At 44.2% G+C, this 15004-nt stretch overlaps 1 protein-coding gene across 2 annotated transcripts in view; it reads left to right on the forward strand.

The window, feature by feature from the left end:
* mgaa (MAX dimerization protein MGA a) overlaps positions 1–15004 on the forward strand; it is a 123091-nt gene that overhangs the window by 92580 nt on the left and 15507 nt on the right. For both annotated transcript variants that reach the window (XM_068039614.1, XM_068039615.1), the window contains exons 22-24: positions 2577–2879; positions 4011–4193; positions 13952–14158. In XM_068039614.1, coding sequence (XP_067895715.1) covers positions 2577–2879; positions 4011–4193; positions 13952–14158 — 693 coding nt within the window. The remainder of the gene's footprint in view (positions 1–2576; positions 2880–4010; positions 4194–13951; positions 14159–15004) is intronic.

Consider the following 15004-nt stretch of genomic DNA (forward strand, 5'->3'; position numbering starts at 1 on the left):
TTATACAATCCTTAACTTCCTTTGTTATCCACGATTGACTGCCTTTACTTTTGGGTTTTTTGTGCCTTCAAGGAATGTATAGTTGTTGTAAACCATGTAATATTTCTTTCAAACTGTCCATTGCCTATGTATTGTCATACCTTTTAATGTATTTTCCCAATCCACCTCAGCCAATTTGCCCCTCATACCTTCATACTTTCCTTTGTTCAAATGTAATACCCTGGCTTCAGATTGAACTCCTTCAATTACCAAACTCCCTTCTTCACACTCTGTGCCCTCCAGTAGCACCCGGTGCAGACAAGCAGCACTGAGAGTCCCCTTAATTTATACTCTGAAAACAATGCTGTGTCAGCTCTGCTAGAGCTCTGCTAAAGCTCAGAAACCAGTTTACGCTAGCTGCCGAATTAACTAGCTACAGCAACTCTGAGTTAGTATTTTCCTGTTTAAAACTGCAAGAAACCTCACTTACCTCTTAACTGAAGCAGGAATTTCAATTAATTGCTAGATGTAAACCAACTAAAAACTAGTCTTGACATATTAACCCTTAAAATCCACTCACTTACCGAACTGCCGCCTTCACACTCAGTGCAGAGAAAAGCATAAAGTTGCATTTCACTCGTCCTCATTTAGCTGCCAGCTTGACACGGGAGAGCCCCCCCCCCCCCCCCCCCCCCACCAAATCAGTGCCCCGGGATCTTTACATCCATCTGAGAGAGCAGATGGGGTTTTCGGTTTAACATCTCATTTGAAATTCAGCACCTCCAACGGTATTGTCCTGGAGTTTATGTGCTCAAGTCTCTGGAGTGGGACCTGAGCCCACAACCTGTGTCTCAGAGGCAAGTGTGCTACCCACTGAGCCACAGCTTAATGCAGTGAAACAGGACAAGACTTCCACCTTCTGCTTTGACTGGGCTGAACCCAACCCAGATGCTGGATTGGGATCATTTGCAGAGTTATGGTGGTTGAGTTGCACTTGTGGAGGTGCAGCAGAGGTACTTGCACCTTGTTGCTGTGAGTTAGAAAGCTTAAGGCCCTTTTGGGGTGAAGAAATAAGTTTCAAAATAAATCTTCATTCCCCTCAGTAAACTCTGAAAAAACATGAAGGAGGTCATTGATGCCTCTGGGCCCTGACACTTCGGGGACTTTTAGGATTAAATTATGAGAACACCTTGCGTAGACTGGGCTTGTATTCCCTCGAGTATAGAAGATTAAGATCTAACTGAATTTTAAGATGATTAAAGGAGTTGATAAGGTCGAGAGAGAAATTATTCCATCTGGTGGGGGGAATTCACAAAGGGGCATAACCTTAAAATCAGAGCTAGGCAGTTAAGTGTGATGTCAGGAAGTATTTCTTCAGCAAAGGGTAGTGGAAACCTAGAGCACTGTCTCCCAAAAAGCTGTTGAGACTGGGAGCAATTGAAAAATTTAAAACTGAGGTTGATAGATTTTTGTTAAACAAGGGTATTAAGGGTTACGAACCAAGATAGGTGAATGGAGTTAAGGTACAGATCAGACATGATCTAATTGAATGGCAGGACAGGCTCAAGGGATTGAATGGCCTCTTCCTGTTCCTATCTCAATTCATTTATAAAAAAAAACAAGATATGACTAAATATTTTATGGTGACTAGATATTTTGAGCAAATTGATGGTGTGGTAAATACTCTTTATGAAATGTAACCTGATTAATTAAAAATAATAACTTTATCACAGTACTTGAAAATTTAATGGGGGATCTTGTACAGATACAAAATTCCTCTCTTCTAGCTCTTGGTTTGTTCTTTTTATACTGTATAGAAATTAGGCTGCATGATATATGCTTAATGATTCAATATCAAATTATTTGGCTGATTTAACAGCAGCACTAACCTAGGTTAATGGCTCCCTCAAAGTAGTGGGCAGAGGAATTGAATGTCTTTTGCCAGTGCTATGTAATGATGCACATCTGTTAGCGCTTGGCAGTTTCAAAACGACATCATTTAATTACAAGACACTCCCTCCATTACTGATGCACAGTGGCAGCAGTGTGCAGCAACTCACCAAGGCTCCTTCGACTGCACCTTCCAACCGCAACCTGTACCATCTAAGAAGGACAAGGGCAGCAGATGCATGGGAAGAACACCACCTGCAACTTCCCCTCCAAGTCACACACCATCCTGACTTGGAACTATATCGCCGTTGCTTCACAGTCATTGGATCAAAATCCTGAAACTTCCTCCCTAACAGCACTGTGGATGTACCCTCACTAGATGGACTGCAGTGGTTCAAGAAGGCGGCTCACCACCACATTCTCGAGGGCAATTAGAAATGGGCAGCAAATGCTGGCTTTTGCCAGCAATGCCCACATCCCATGAAATAATAAAAAAAATTACAAGGCCTGAAACTCAGTTACATTTTGGATCTAGCAGCATTTAAGTTTACAATTAAAATAGAACACACAGGATAAGATATTTGATGGCATGCGATATAGGAGAGGGGAGAGACTGCTCAGGATGTTGAAGAAAGGATCATATCAGCTCAAATAAGACTTAATTAATAAAATTGATACAGTAATAATTATGTGCCCTTTCTTTTTAGGGAAGACTGAAGAGGTTATTTTGAAGAAACTGGAGTATATCTGTGCCAAGCAGAGAGCATTGGATGTTCAGAAGAAAAACAACTTGCAGCAAGGAGCTGACACAGGAAAGCAGCATTGCAGCAGCTGGAGAACAGCATCTAATGCATCTGAAGCTATGGACTCTATCCAGAAAGTGGCAATGAATTTGCAGACCCAGAAACCACCCAACGTCACTATGCTGACAGGCGGGCAGGACCTGGTGATAGAGGCCGGCACGGGCAAACCCCTTATTCTCACCAGGAAACGGTCGTTGACGGCTCCCCGTATGTAACTTTTACCATCTACACAACAGCATGACAATATTGCGGGAATGGACACAGAGTGCCCATTGGAGTAATAGTGTAACTCTGTTGTCTCCTCATCTATGATGTAATACAAAGCTGATTGAAAGCACTAACCTTTTCTGCAATACTTTGGAATATCGTGAGCTATTCCTAAACACACACTGTAGAATTAATCCTTTGTGGCTTCCTTTGCATTTATCTACAGTCTTCTGCAACAGAGTAATATGTAGAATTTTATATAGCTGGGAGAAGTCCTCTTCAGCTCTGAAGGTGTACTGAAGATCAGTGGCTCCAATATTCGTGTACAAGCTATGACTCTATGACAATTTGCTGACCGCAGAATATTGTATGTTTTTTTTAGTTACATGCTTGTGCAGTACAGTATTTTGGCAAAGGCTGAAGAAAATCATTTTCATTTTCATTTCCACCTTCTACTTGAAGGTTGCTCTGTTTAAAATTTATTTATTTTTTTGTTGAGAAAGTTAGGTGAAGGGCAGGCATGTAGATCAGAACACGATTAATAAGTTTAAAAAAAAATACAAGAATACAAATCTAGTCTTCAATTTCAGACCATATATTTGCATCTTAGAAAAATGGGAGGGAATATTCAGAGGCACAGTGACAAAGTCATATTGAAAAAAGTAAGAGAAAGACCATTTCTGGATCTCGAATTCCATCTCTGGCTTATGCTGAGACATTAGCATTGCCGTAGGTGTCTGAGTTATGGAAGGGATGTTTGACCAGTAGATTGCTATTTAATGATTCCATTGTAGGTGCCTGTATGTATGTCATTTGAGGCTGGAGCATGTTCGGCTGTGGTGCTTCCCTCCTTCATCCCCCCCACTTCCTGCGACTGATTAACCTGCTGACACTCATTATCAAGGGTGGGGCCACATAGATCTATATATTAGCAAGGAGTCAATACGTTCGAGGGAGGAGCAGAGAAAATTGACAAGAAAATAAAAGAAAGATCAGATAGACTAGAGATGACAGGAGGGTTGCTTAGCAGACAATATTTTGCTTGTATTTTGTTCAGGAGTACAAGAGAGGTTGAATTCAGTGTTAGCAATGCAACATTTGTTATAGGACTGTTACTTTGTTTTTTGACAGATTCTTCAACCTCTTCTCTCCCTCTGACTGCTGGGAATTTGCTGATGACACCACAGGGTCAGGTTCTGACTTTAAAAGGCCCTCTTGTTTCTGGTGAAACCCCAATCTTCACCACTGAGGGACTCCTACGTGGAAACCAGCTGGTACCCACGGGGGATGGCATTGCTGGGACGAGTATTGCAGGTAATACTGTTGAGTTTTGGACTAGATCTTGCATACGTTCTATTATTGTAAATGTGTGTTGACTGAGGCTTGGGCAGCACCGTGGCTTCGTGCGTTCATCTCTGCTGCAGGGTTTGCAATCCAGCCACAGTGTTCAGATTAAACATTTCTCTTCATGTTAACCAGTACAAACAGTTTTTAAAAAAAGAATTTGGCACACATTGCTGGATTGTTACTTCAGCCACTGGTGTAGCTTGTGTGGGAATGAATTGTCACATTGTAGTGGGTTACGGGCAAGACGTTGGTGTAGTGGTAATGTCACTGAACTGGTAATCCAGAAGCCCAGGCTAATGCCCGGGGGGCATAGGTTCAAATCCTACCATGGCAGCTGGTGGAATTTAAATTCAATTAATTAATAAATTCTATAATTAACAAAAAATCTGGAATTGAAAGCTAGTCTCAGTAATGGTGCCATGTTACTATCAATTGTTGTAAAAACCCATCTGGATCACTTATGTCCTTTGTTGTCCTTACCTGGCCTAGCCTATATGTGATTTCTGACCCACAGCAATGTGGTTGACTCTTAACTGCCCTCTGAAATGGCCACTCCATTGTCAAGGGCACTTAGGGATGGGCAACAAATACATCCCATGAAAGAATTTTTAAAAATGTTGAAACACAATAGTTCCCTTGTAACCTGGCAACACTTAATCTTGATATTGGGTATTCAAAGTGAAAGTGTTCCATTCCTAGCACTGACATCCCTCAACTAATGCAGAAGTTAAAGAAAAAAATCCAGAAGCTTTACAGAAAAGGCTGAAGCGTTTGAGACCATCTTCAGCCAGAAGTGCTGATTGGATGATGCATCCCGACCTCCTGCTGAGATCCCCAGCATCGCAGATGCCAGCCTTCAGCCAATTTGATTCACTCCTTGTGATATCAAGAAACAGTTGAAGGTACTGGATACTGCAAAGGCTATGGGTCCTGACGACACCATGGCTGTAGTACTGAAGACCTGTGCTGCAGAACTAGCCACGTCCCTGGCCAAGCTGTTACAGTATAGCTACAACATTGGCATTTACCCAAAAATGCCCACGTATGTCCAAGACAAATCCAATTACCGCCCCATCAGTCTGCTCTCGATGAAACATGTCATTGACAGTGCCATCAAGTGCCACTTAAACAGTAACAACCTGCTCACTAATGCTCAGTCTAGATTCCGCCAGTGTCACTCGGCTCCTGACCTCATTACAGCCTTGGTCCAAACATGGGCAAAAGAACTGAACGTGAGGTGAGGTGAGAGTGATGGCCCTTGATATCAAGGCAGCATTTGATCAAGTGTGGCACCAAGGAGCCCTAGCCAAATTGAGGTCAATGGGAATCAGGGGGAAAACTCTCCACTGGTTGGAGTCATACCTAGCATGAAGGAAAATGGCTGTGGTTGTTGGAGCCCAATCATCTCAGCTCCAGGACATCACTGCAGGAGTTCTTCAGTAGTGTCCTAGGCCCAACCATCTTCAGCTGCTTCATCAATGACCTTCCTTCAATCATAATGTCAGAAGTTCACTGATTTGTATGATGTTCAGTACCATTCACAACTCCTCAGATGCTGAAGCAGTCCATGTCCATATGCAGCAAGAACTGGACAAAATTCATGCTTGGGCTGATAAGTGGCAAGTAACATTCACGCCACACAAATGCCCGGCAATGACTATCACCAGCAAGAGAGAATCTAACCATCTCCCCTAACATTCAGTGGCATTACCATTGCTGAATCCCCCACTATCAACACCCAACCATTGACCAGAAACTGAACTGGAGCAGCCACATAAATACTGTGGCTACAAGAGCAGGTCAGAGGCTGGGAATTCTGCGCCGAGTAACCTACCTCCTGACTCCCCAAAGCCTGTCCATCATCTACAAGGCACAAATCAAATGGCATACTCTCCACTTGCCTGGATATGTGCAGCTCCAACAATACTCAGGAAGCTCGACAGCATCCAGAACAAAGCTGTCCGCTTGATTGGCACCCCGACAACCAGCGTAAACATTCACTCCCTCCACCACCGACGGGCAATGGCAGCAGTGTGTGTCATATACAAGATGACAACACCTTCCAAACCCCTCACCTTTACCACCTAGAAGAACAAGGGCAGCAGACGTGTGGGAACACTGCTATCTATAAGTTTCCCTCCAAGCCACATTCCATCCTGACTTGGCAATATATCTCTGTTCCTTCATTGTCACTGGATCAAAATCCTGGAACTCCCATCCTAACAGAAATGTGGTGCATCTGCACCAGATGGACTGCAGTGGTTCAAGAAAGCAGCTTGCCACCACCTTCTCCAGGGTAATTAGGGTTGGGCAACAAATGCTGGCCACATCCCATGAGACGAATAAAATAATAAATTAATGGAGGCATAGAGTACAAAAGCAAGAAAGATTATGTTGAAGATGAAAGTCTCTTCTTTAACAAGTGTTGAAATTAACACAGGGGGTCTTCATTCATGCATTCACAGTAGTGTTGTCTTATTGCCCCTGTGCTTGTTGACTGCATTGGCTGCTGGCCCAGCAACACCTTGAATTTAAAATTCTTATCCTTGTTTTCAAGCCCCTCTGTGGCCTTGCCTTTCTCTAACCTCTTCCAGCCCTCAGTCTTTCAGCTTCTCTACCCTTTTGTCCTTTTAAGAGGCTCTTAAAACCTGCTTTGGTCATCTGTGCTAATTATTCCTTAGTGTCAGTTGGTTGGTAGCACGCTTGCCTCTGAGTCACAAGATTCTGGGTTCAAGTCCCACACCAGGGCTTGAGCACAAAATTCAAGGCTGACACTCCAGTGCAATACTTAGGGAATGCTGCATTGTCAGCGATGCTGTCTTTTGCCTGTGAAGTTAAACTGAGGCCCCATCTGTTTAGGTGGATGTAAAAGATCCCTTGGCACTATATCCCCGATGTCCTGGCCAATATTTATCCCTCAGTCAACATCACAGAAACAGATTATCTGGTCATTATTACATTGCTGTTTGTGGGAGTTTGCTGTGCGCATGCTGGCTGCCGCATTTCCTGCATTCACAACAGTGACTACACTTCAAAAAAAAAGTATTTCATTGACTACAAAACACTTTGAGACATCTGGTGGTCGTGAAAAGTGCTACATAAATGCAAGTCTTTTTTTGTGTGGCTTGGTGTCAAATAACTACTTATTAATGCTCCTTTGAAAGGCCTTAAGGTGTTCTACTACATTAGGTGTGCTATATATATGCATGTTGTTAGGCTGGATTTATACTGAGCACTTCATAACATTATCCTGGTCAAAAAGAAGGACTCTATGAGAAGGATGAACCACCCGTGGTTAACAAAGGCAGTCAAGAAGAGAATCCAATCAAAAACTAAGGCTTACAAAGCGACGAAAACTAGTGATAGGCCAGAGGATTGGGAATTTTTAGGAACCAGCAGCGGATGACTAAAAAGCTAATAAAGAGGGAGAAAATTGATGAAAGTAAATTGACAAAGAATATAAAAACAAACAGCAAGAGCTTCTACGGGTATGTAAAAAGAAAGAGTAGCTAAAGTGAGCGTGGGACCCTTGGAAGATGCGACTGGAGAATTGATGACAGGGAACAAGGAAATGGCAGATAATTTAAACCAATATTTTGCATCGGTCTTCACGGTGGAGGACACTATAAACATCCCACAGATATCAGATAAGCAAGGAGCTAATGGGAGGAAAGATCTTGTAACAGTCTGGATCACGAGACTAGGAATCCTGCAGCGAGTAACTCACCACCTGGCTCCCCAAAGCCTGTCCACCATCGACAAGGCACAAGTCAGGGGCGTGATGGAACACTCTCCACTTGCCTGGATTGGTGCAGCTCCAACAACATTCGAGAAGCTCGACACCATCCAGGACAAAGCAGCCCGCTTGATTGGCACACCATTCACAAACGTTCACTCCCTACACCACCGAAGCACAGTGGCAGCAATGTGTACCATCTACAAGATGCACTGCAGCAATGCACCAAGGCTCCTTAGACAGCACCTTCCAAATCCGCGACTTCTACCAACTGTGAGTGGCGCAGTGGTTAGCACCGCAGCCTCACAGCTCCAGCGACCCGGGTTCAATTCTGGGTGCTGCCTGTGTGGAGTTTGCAAGTTCTCCCTGTGTCTGCGTGGGTTTCCTCCGGGTGCTCCGGTTTCCTCCCACATGCCAAAGACTTGCAGGTTGAAAGGTAAATTGGCCATTATAAATTGCCCCTAGTATAGGTAGGTGGTAGGGAAATATAGGGACAGGTGGGGATGTGGTAGGAATATGGAATTAGTGTAGGATTAGTATAAATGGGTGGTTGATGGTCGGCACAGACTCGGTGGGCCGAAGGGTCTGTTTCAGTGCTGTATCTCTAAACTAAACTAAACTAGAAGGACAAGGGCAGCAAATGCATGGGAACACCACCACCTGCAAGTTCCCCTCCAAGTCACACCATCCTGACTTGGAACTATATCAACGTTCCTTCACTGTCGCTGGGTCAAAATCCTGGTACTCCCTCCCTAACAACACTGTGGGTGTACCTACTTCCCATGGACTTCAGCGGTTCAAGAAGGCAGCTCACCACCACCTTCTCAAGGGCATTAGGGATGGGCAATAAATACTGGCCTGGCCAGCGACACCCACAGCCCATGAATGAATAAAATAAAACGAGGGATAAAGTATTTGACAAACTAATGGGACTAAAGGCAGACAAGTCGCAAGGACCTGATAGCCTACATCCAAGGGTTTTAAAGGAAGTGGCTGCAGAGATGATGGAGGCATTGGTCGAAGTATTCCAGAACTCACTGGATTCCGGGAGGGTCCCAGCGGATTGGAAAACCGCTAATGTTATGCCCCTGTTCAAGAAAGGAGGGAGACAAAAAGCAGGAAACTATAGGCCAGTCAGCCTAACATCGGTCATTGGAAGGAAGAAATAGCAGGACATTTAGAAAAGCTTAACGCAATCAAACAGAGTCAACATGGTTTTGTGAAAGAGAAATCATGTTTGACAAATTTGCTAGAGTTCTTTGAGGATATAACAAGCAGAGTTGATAAAGGGGAACTGGTAGATGTAGTGTATTTAGATTTTCAGAAGGCATTCGATAAGGTGCCACATAAAAGATTATTGCACAGGATGGGAGCTCTTGGTATTGGGGTAATGCATTAGCATGGACTGAGATTTGGTTAACTCACAGAAGACAGAGAGTCGGGATTAATGGGTCTGTTTCAGGTTGGAAAGACGTAATGAGTGGAGTGCCACAAGGATCAGTCCTCGGGCCTCAATTATTTACTGTCTATATTAATGACTTGGAGGAGGGGGCAGAGTATAATATATCCAAATTTGCTAATGATACAAAAATAGGTGGGAGGGCATGTTGTGATGAGGACATAAGGAATCTGCAAGGGGATATAGATAGGTTGAGTGAGTGGGCAAAAACTTGGCAGATGGAGTTTAATGTAGGAAAGTGTGAGGTCATGCACTTTGCAAGGATCAAAAGGCAGACTATTATTTAAATGGAGAGAGAAAAAAGTGCAGCACAGAGGGATCTGGGTGTTCTTGTGCCTGAGACACACAAAGTTAGCATGCAGGTGCAGCAAGTATTTAAGAAGGCAAATGGAATTTTGGCCTTTATTGCTAGGGGGTTGGAGTTTAAAAATAGTGAAATCTTGTTACAACTGTACAGGGTGTTGAGGCCGTGCCTGGAGTACTGTGTACAGTTTTGGTCCCATATTTAAGAAAGGATATACTGGGATTAGAGGCAGTTCAAGAGATTCCTGGGATGAAGGGGTTGACTTACCAAGATCGGCTAAACAGGTTAGGCCTTTATTCATTAGAGTTTAGAAGAATGAGGGGTGATCTTATTGAAAGGCACAAGATTCTGAGGGGGCTTGAGAGGGTAGATGTTAAGATGTTTCTACTAGTGGGGGAATCTCGAACTAGGGGGCATAGTTACAGAATAAAGGTACACTTATTTAAAACTGAGATGCGAAGGAATTTCTTCTCTGAGGGTAGTGATTGTCTCGAATTCTCTACCCCAGAGAGTTGTGGAGGCTAGATCACTGAAAGCATTTAAAGAGGAGGTAGATAGATTTTTTAGATATTGGGGAGTTGAGGGTTACAAGGAGCTGGCACAAAAGAGGAGTTGAGGTCTGGGGCAGATCAGCCATGATCTTATTGAATGGTGGGGCAGGCTTGAGGGGCCAAATGGCCTACTCCAGCTCCTATTTCTTACGTTCTTACAACACAGCTTTATTTGTGGGTGTGAGTGGGGTGGGATTCACACTTCCGAACTTGAGTGTACTCTGTACACCCGAGTTATACTGGCACTTCTATGTTGATGCTCAGCCAAAACCTTTTTATAAAAACTGAACACTAACATATGAACATACGAATTAGGAGGAGGAGTAGGTCACTCGGCCCCTTCAATAAGTGCTCTGCCATTCAATAAGTTCATGGCTGATCTGATTGTAACCTCAACTCCTCCACCCCCTTGCTCAGCAAGAATCTATCTACCTCTGCCGTAAAAATATTCAAAGACTCTGCTTTGACTGCCTTTTGAGAAAGAGAGTTCCAAAGACACACAACCCTCAGAAAAAAATTTCTTCTCATCTGTCTTAAATGGACGACCCTTTATTTTTAAACATGACCCCAGGATCTAGATTTTCCCACAAGAGGAAACATTCTTTCCACATCCACCCTGTCAAGACCCCTCAGAATCTTTTTTATTCTCTGAAACTGAGAAAACCCTACAATTAATTTGAGTTTTATTTTAATTGTGCTAATCAGAAGAAATTTAGCCCTAATGATTCTTCAATCGTTTTTGAGTATTAGTTTCATAAATATTTTCATTCCTCAGATTGTGAATGACAATATATACCATTGTATTATCCTAATTTTACTTGACTGCATACTGATTAACAGTGCATGTGAGCCAAAGGCTAACAGCGGTCAGGTAAATGTAGGTAAAACACTTTTTTCTGGCTTTTATATAGTTTGCGTACAAATTGCAGTGACAAAAATAAGAGTAAAGCTTTGAATGTTGAAAATCTGGAAGTGTAGATAGGTGAACGAGGGAAATCAGTTAGCCTGTCAGGAAATTACTAGAGTCTATAATTAAGGATAGAATGGCTGAACACTTTATATTTCAGCTGATCAGAGACAGCCAGCATGGATTTGTAAAGGGTAGGTCATAGCTGACGAGCTTGATTGATTATTTTTGACTAAAGTAGTGGACAGGGGCATGTGTATGGATGTGGTTATTTATATGGATTTCCAGAAGGCATTTAATAAGGTCCCTCATAAAAGTTGAAGCTCATGGAAATGAGGACAAATTATTGACCTGATTGGGAGATTGTCTCCTACTACTCAACCAGTGAGTAAGAATAATGGGCAGGTACTCTAATTGGCAGATATGATTAGTGGTGTCCCATATTGGTCAGTGTTGGACTCTCAACTATTCACTGTATTTAATAGAGAGTAACATATCCAAGTTTGCTGATGACTCGAAACTAGAGTTGTATACCCTAAAGTTTAGACAGTTAAGGGGTGATTTGATCAAAGTTTTCAAGGTATTAAAAGGAATAGATAGAGTAGATAGAAACTATTTCCACTGGTTGGGGAGTCTAGGACTAGGGGAAATCATCCAAAAATTAGAGCCAAACCTTTCAGGAGTGAAGTTGGGAAACCCTTGTTCCACGAATGGCAGTTGGTGCTGGGTCAGTTGTAAATTTTAAATTTGAGATTGACAGATTTCTGTTAACCAGTGCTATTAAGAGATATGGGTACAGATCTATTTGTTAGTGTACCAATGGTTTTAGTTGAAACTGGTTGCCACATTTTCCTACATTATAATAGTGACTACACTCAAAGCCACAAAGTTCGACTCCATACTATGGGGGCCAGCAGATGGAAAAATAGCATGAGGTCTGCTCTCGACGACTTGCGACACAGCCTGCGCCCATCGCCATGCTTGGCAGGGCAATAGCATTGGTGTCCCATGTGTGCACCGGAAGTCTGCAGAGTGGAAAGATTATGACATCATTCAGCATCTAATGCTAATTTGGCATCCAACTTGCCCTTTTGGATCGCTCAGGTCCAGTTAATGCTTTGGGGCCCCACCCCCTAGTTGCCACTATTTAAAGGGTCACCATTCACCTTTTTAAGGTGAGATGCTTCTGAGTTACTTTTGCAGTTGTTGGGCGAGTTGACAAAAGTTCTTTGAGTCAGAAGGGAGAGATGTGAATTTGAAAGGCTTCCTAACAGAAAACCTGCTTCCAATCATGGCTGTAATTGCAGTTCCTCTTGGACTGCAACGTGGCAGGGTAATTGAACAGATGCAGGAGGGAGGAGGAGAGCTTTCAGCAGAAGGTCTTGCCACCTAGGGTCTTCAGAGTACATTCCTCCTAACTCTACCTCAGCCAGGAACAGTGTCTGCTGGCTATGCTTCACCAACAAGGTGGTCACAGAACTGTGCCACCTCCTCCAATCATACCTGCAGCAGTAGGGTAGGGTGACGACAAAGCTGCAAGTGACCCTCAAGGTCACAGTGACCCTCAATTTCTATGCCTCGGGATCTCTCCAAGCAGGTGGAGGGGCACCGTGGTTTTGCCAGGATAGTGGACTAATGTTACAGGGTGCCTCTGACTATATGCATGTGGCTCTGCAGGCGCTGCATTGGATAATCTGGGACCCCTTCTCCGGTCTGCTGCCCAATTTGTCAGCTTTCTTCCTGCTTACAAAATCTTTCCCAGATGCTTCCAGCATCTGCTGTAGCTAGAATGCATCTCCCCTTTCAGAGGTGCAGACTGTCTTCAATTGGTGATAGCCTTACATGAATCTGGGCTGCCAGCTGAGCATGCAGCCACTAAGCAGTGCATTTAGCACTGGGCTGCAAACCACAATCAAGGAGATGAGCAGCCAGTACAAAGTTTACATGGTGCCTGCATCGCCTTAATTGAGCACAGGCAAATCACCCATCGCAATTCCCTGCACCTGCTAACAGGCCTTATCCAATCAAAAGGAACTCTATTCGCATTGCGCTTTGATATTATGGGCGGCACAGTGGCGCAGTGGTTAGCACCGCAGCCTCACAGCTCCAGCAACCTAGGTTCAATTCCGGGTTCTGCCTGTGTGGAGTTTGCAAGTTCTCCCTGTGTCTGCGTGGGTTTCCTCCGGGTGCACCGGTTTCCTCCCACAAGCCAAAAGACTTGCAGGTTGGTAGGTAAATTGGCCATTATAAATTGCCCCTAGTATAGGTAGGTGGTAGGGAAATATAGGGACAGGCGGGGATGTGGTAGGAATATGGAATTAGTGTAGGATTAGTATAAATGGGTGGTTGATGGTCGGCACAGACTCTGTGGGCCGAAGGGCCTGTTTCAGTGCTGTATCTCTAAATATAAAAAAAAAATAAACGTCCAACCGATACCTCTGAAGTATTTGGGGTGGCATACATCCAGAGCTTCCAACATAGTTCAGCTTGCCTCTCCATATCTGTACTTAATATGTGGGCAATTGTGTGCATGCTTGCGCGCATGGAGAACAATGCTTCCCATAGAGTACCTGAATCCTACCAAACTGTAGCACAACTTACTGATGCATCAGTGACCTAAATATGTGGAAGGTGCTATCTGTACCGAACCATTTGTTCTATTTTGTATTAAATTTGACTTCAAGACATGAGCTCCAACTATCCGCTTTTGTTATGGAATCTTAGGATATGAATGAAGTTCTCCCCATCTCTCTCTCCTTTCTCACCAGGCATTGCTTCAGTTACTATCCAACTGCAGGGATTGCCAGTTCCACTTCACGTAAACAACTTTACCATTGAGGGATCGCACAGCTCTACAGGGACAACATCTGCAGAGTCAAGCACCAGACCTCCTGAGACGGAGGCATTAGGCTCTGGTTCAGCTGATTTGACGCAAGGGAAAGAAGCTAGATCGAAAGTGGCAGCAGGTTCAGTTGGTAAGAAATAGTGTATCTGTACTTCCCTGTCTGTTTTCCGCAGTATATTTTAGAATACCAATGAATGTGTAGTCCTGTGATGGCATTTCGGTGCTCTATGTTCTATACGCAGTAGTTGGTGCACCATGTAGAGTATGTGCTGGTCCCATGAATGGAGTGCGGAAATGTGATCTGGTGAAAGCACCAGATGGCTGTAGACCAAAGTGTGCCAGGGAGTAAAGGTCTGCTCAGGTCGGGAAAAAGAACCTGACCCGAGCCCGACCGATCCACAGCGGACCCGAGTCTGACCTGGCCCGAGTCCCTCCAATGTCACCCCAACCCGAGCCCGACCTGACCAGCTCTTTACTTACCTTCCAACTGGGAAGCTTCATGAAGCTGCAGCATATGCGTGATGTCATAGTGATGTCACTCGCTCACTGCGCAGACTCACTTTCGTGTTGGACACCCAGCTCAGGTAGGTTTTTTTTTAATACTTACCGGCAGAGCACTTACCGTGTGTGTCCAGCCCGACCCAGACTCGGCCCGGCCTAACCCGACCCAAGCCCGAAAGCCGGACCCGGAAGAAGGGCCTGACCCGACCCGAACCCGGCACATGTCGTTGGGTTCGGGTTGGGTGGCAGGCCTTTACCAGGGAGTGTGTGGGCCAACATCTGGGACTCAAAAGCATTCAAAGGCCTTTACCAGAGGACTCACCAAGTACAGATTCCTGGATATCCAGCACCCACTCCCCACACTGTCTGCTTTGGGACGTAAAAGAGATTAGAGGGAGCATTAGTGGTATGAGTCATGAGAGATCTGAAGTCAACCACCTCGATCATTTTCAGTCAGTATTGCGTTTGACTTGGT

The sequence above is a fragment of the Heterodontus francisci genome, chromosome 9, assembly GCF_036365525.1.
Source record: "Heterodontus francisci isolate sHetFra1 chromosome 9, sHetFra1.hap1, whole genome shotgun sequence".
NCBI lineage: Eukaryota > Metazoa > Chordata > Chondrichthyes > Heterodontiformes > Heterodontidae > Heterodontus > Heterodontus francisci.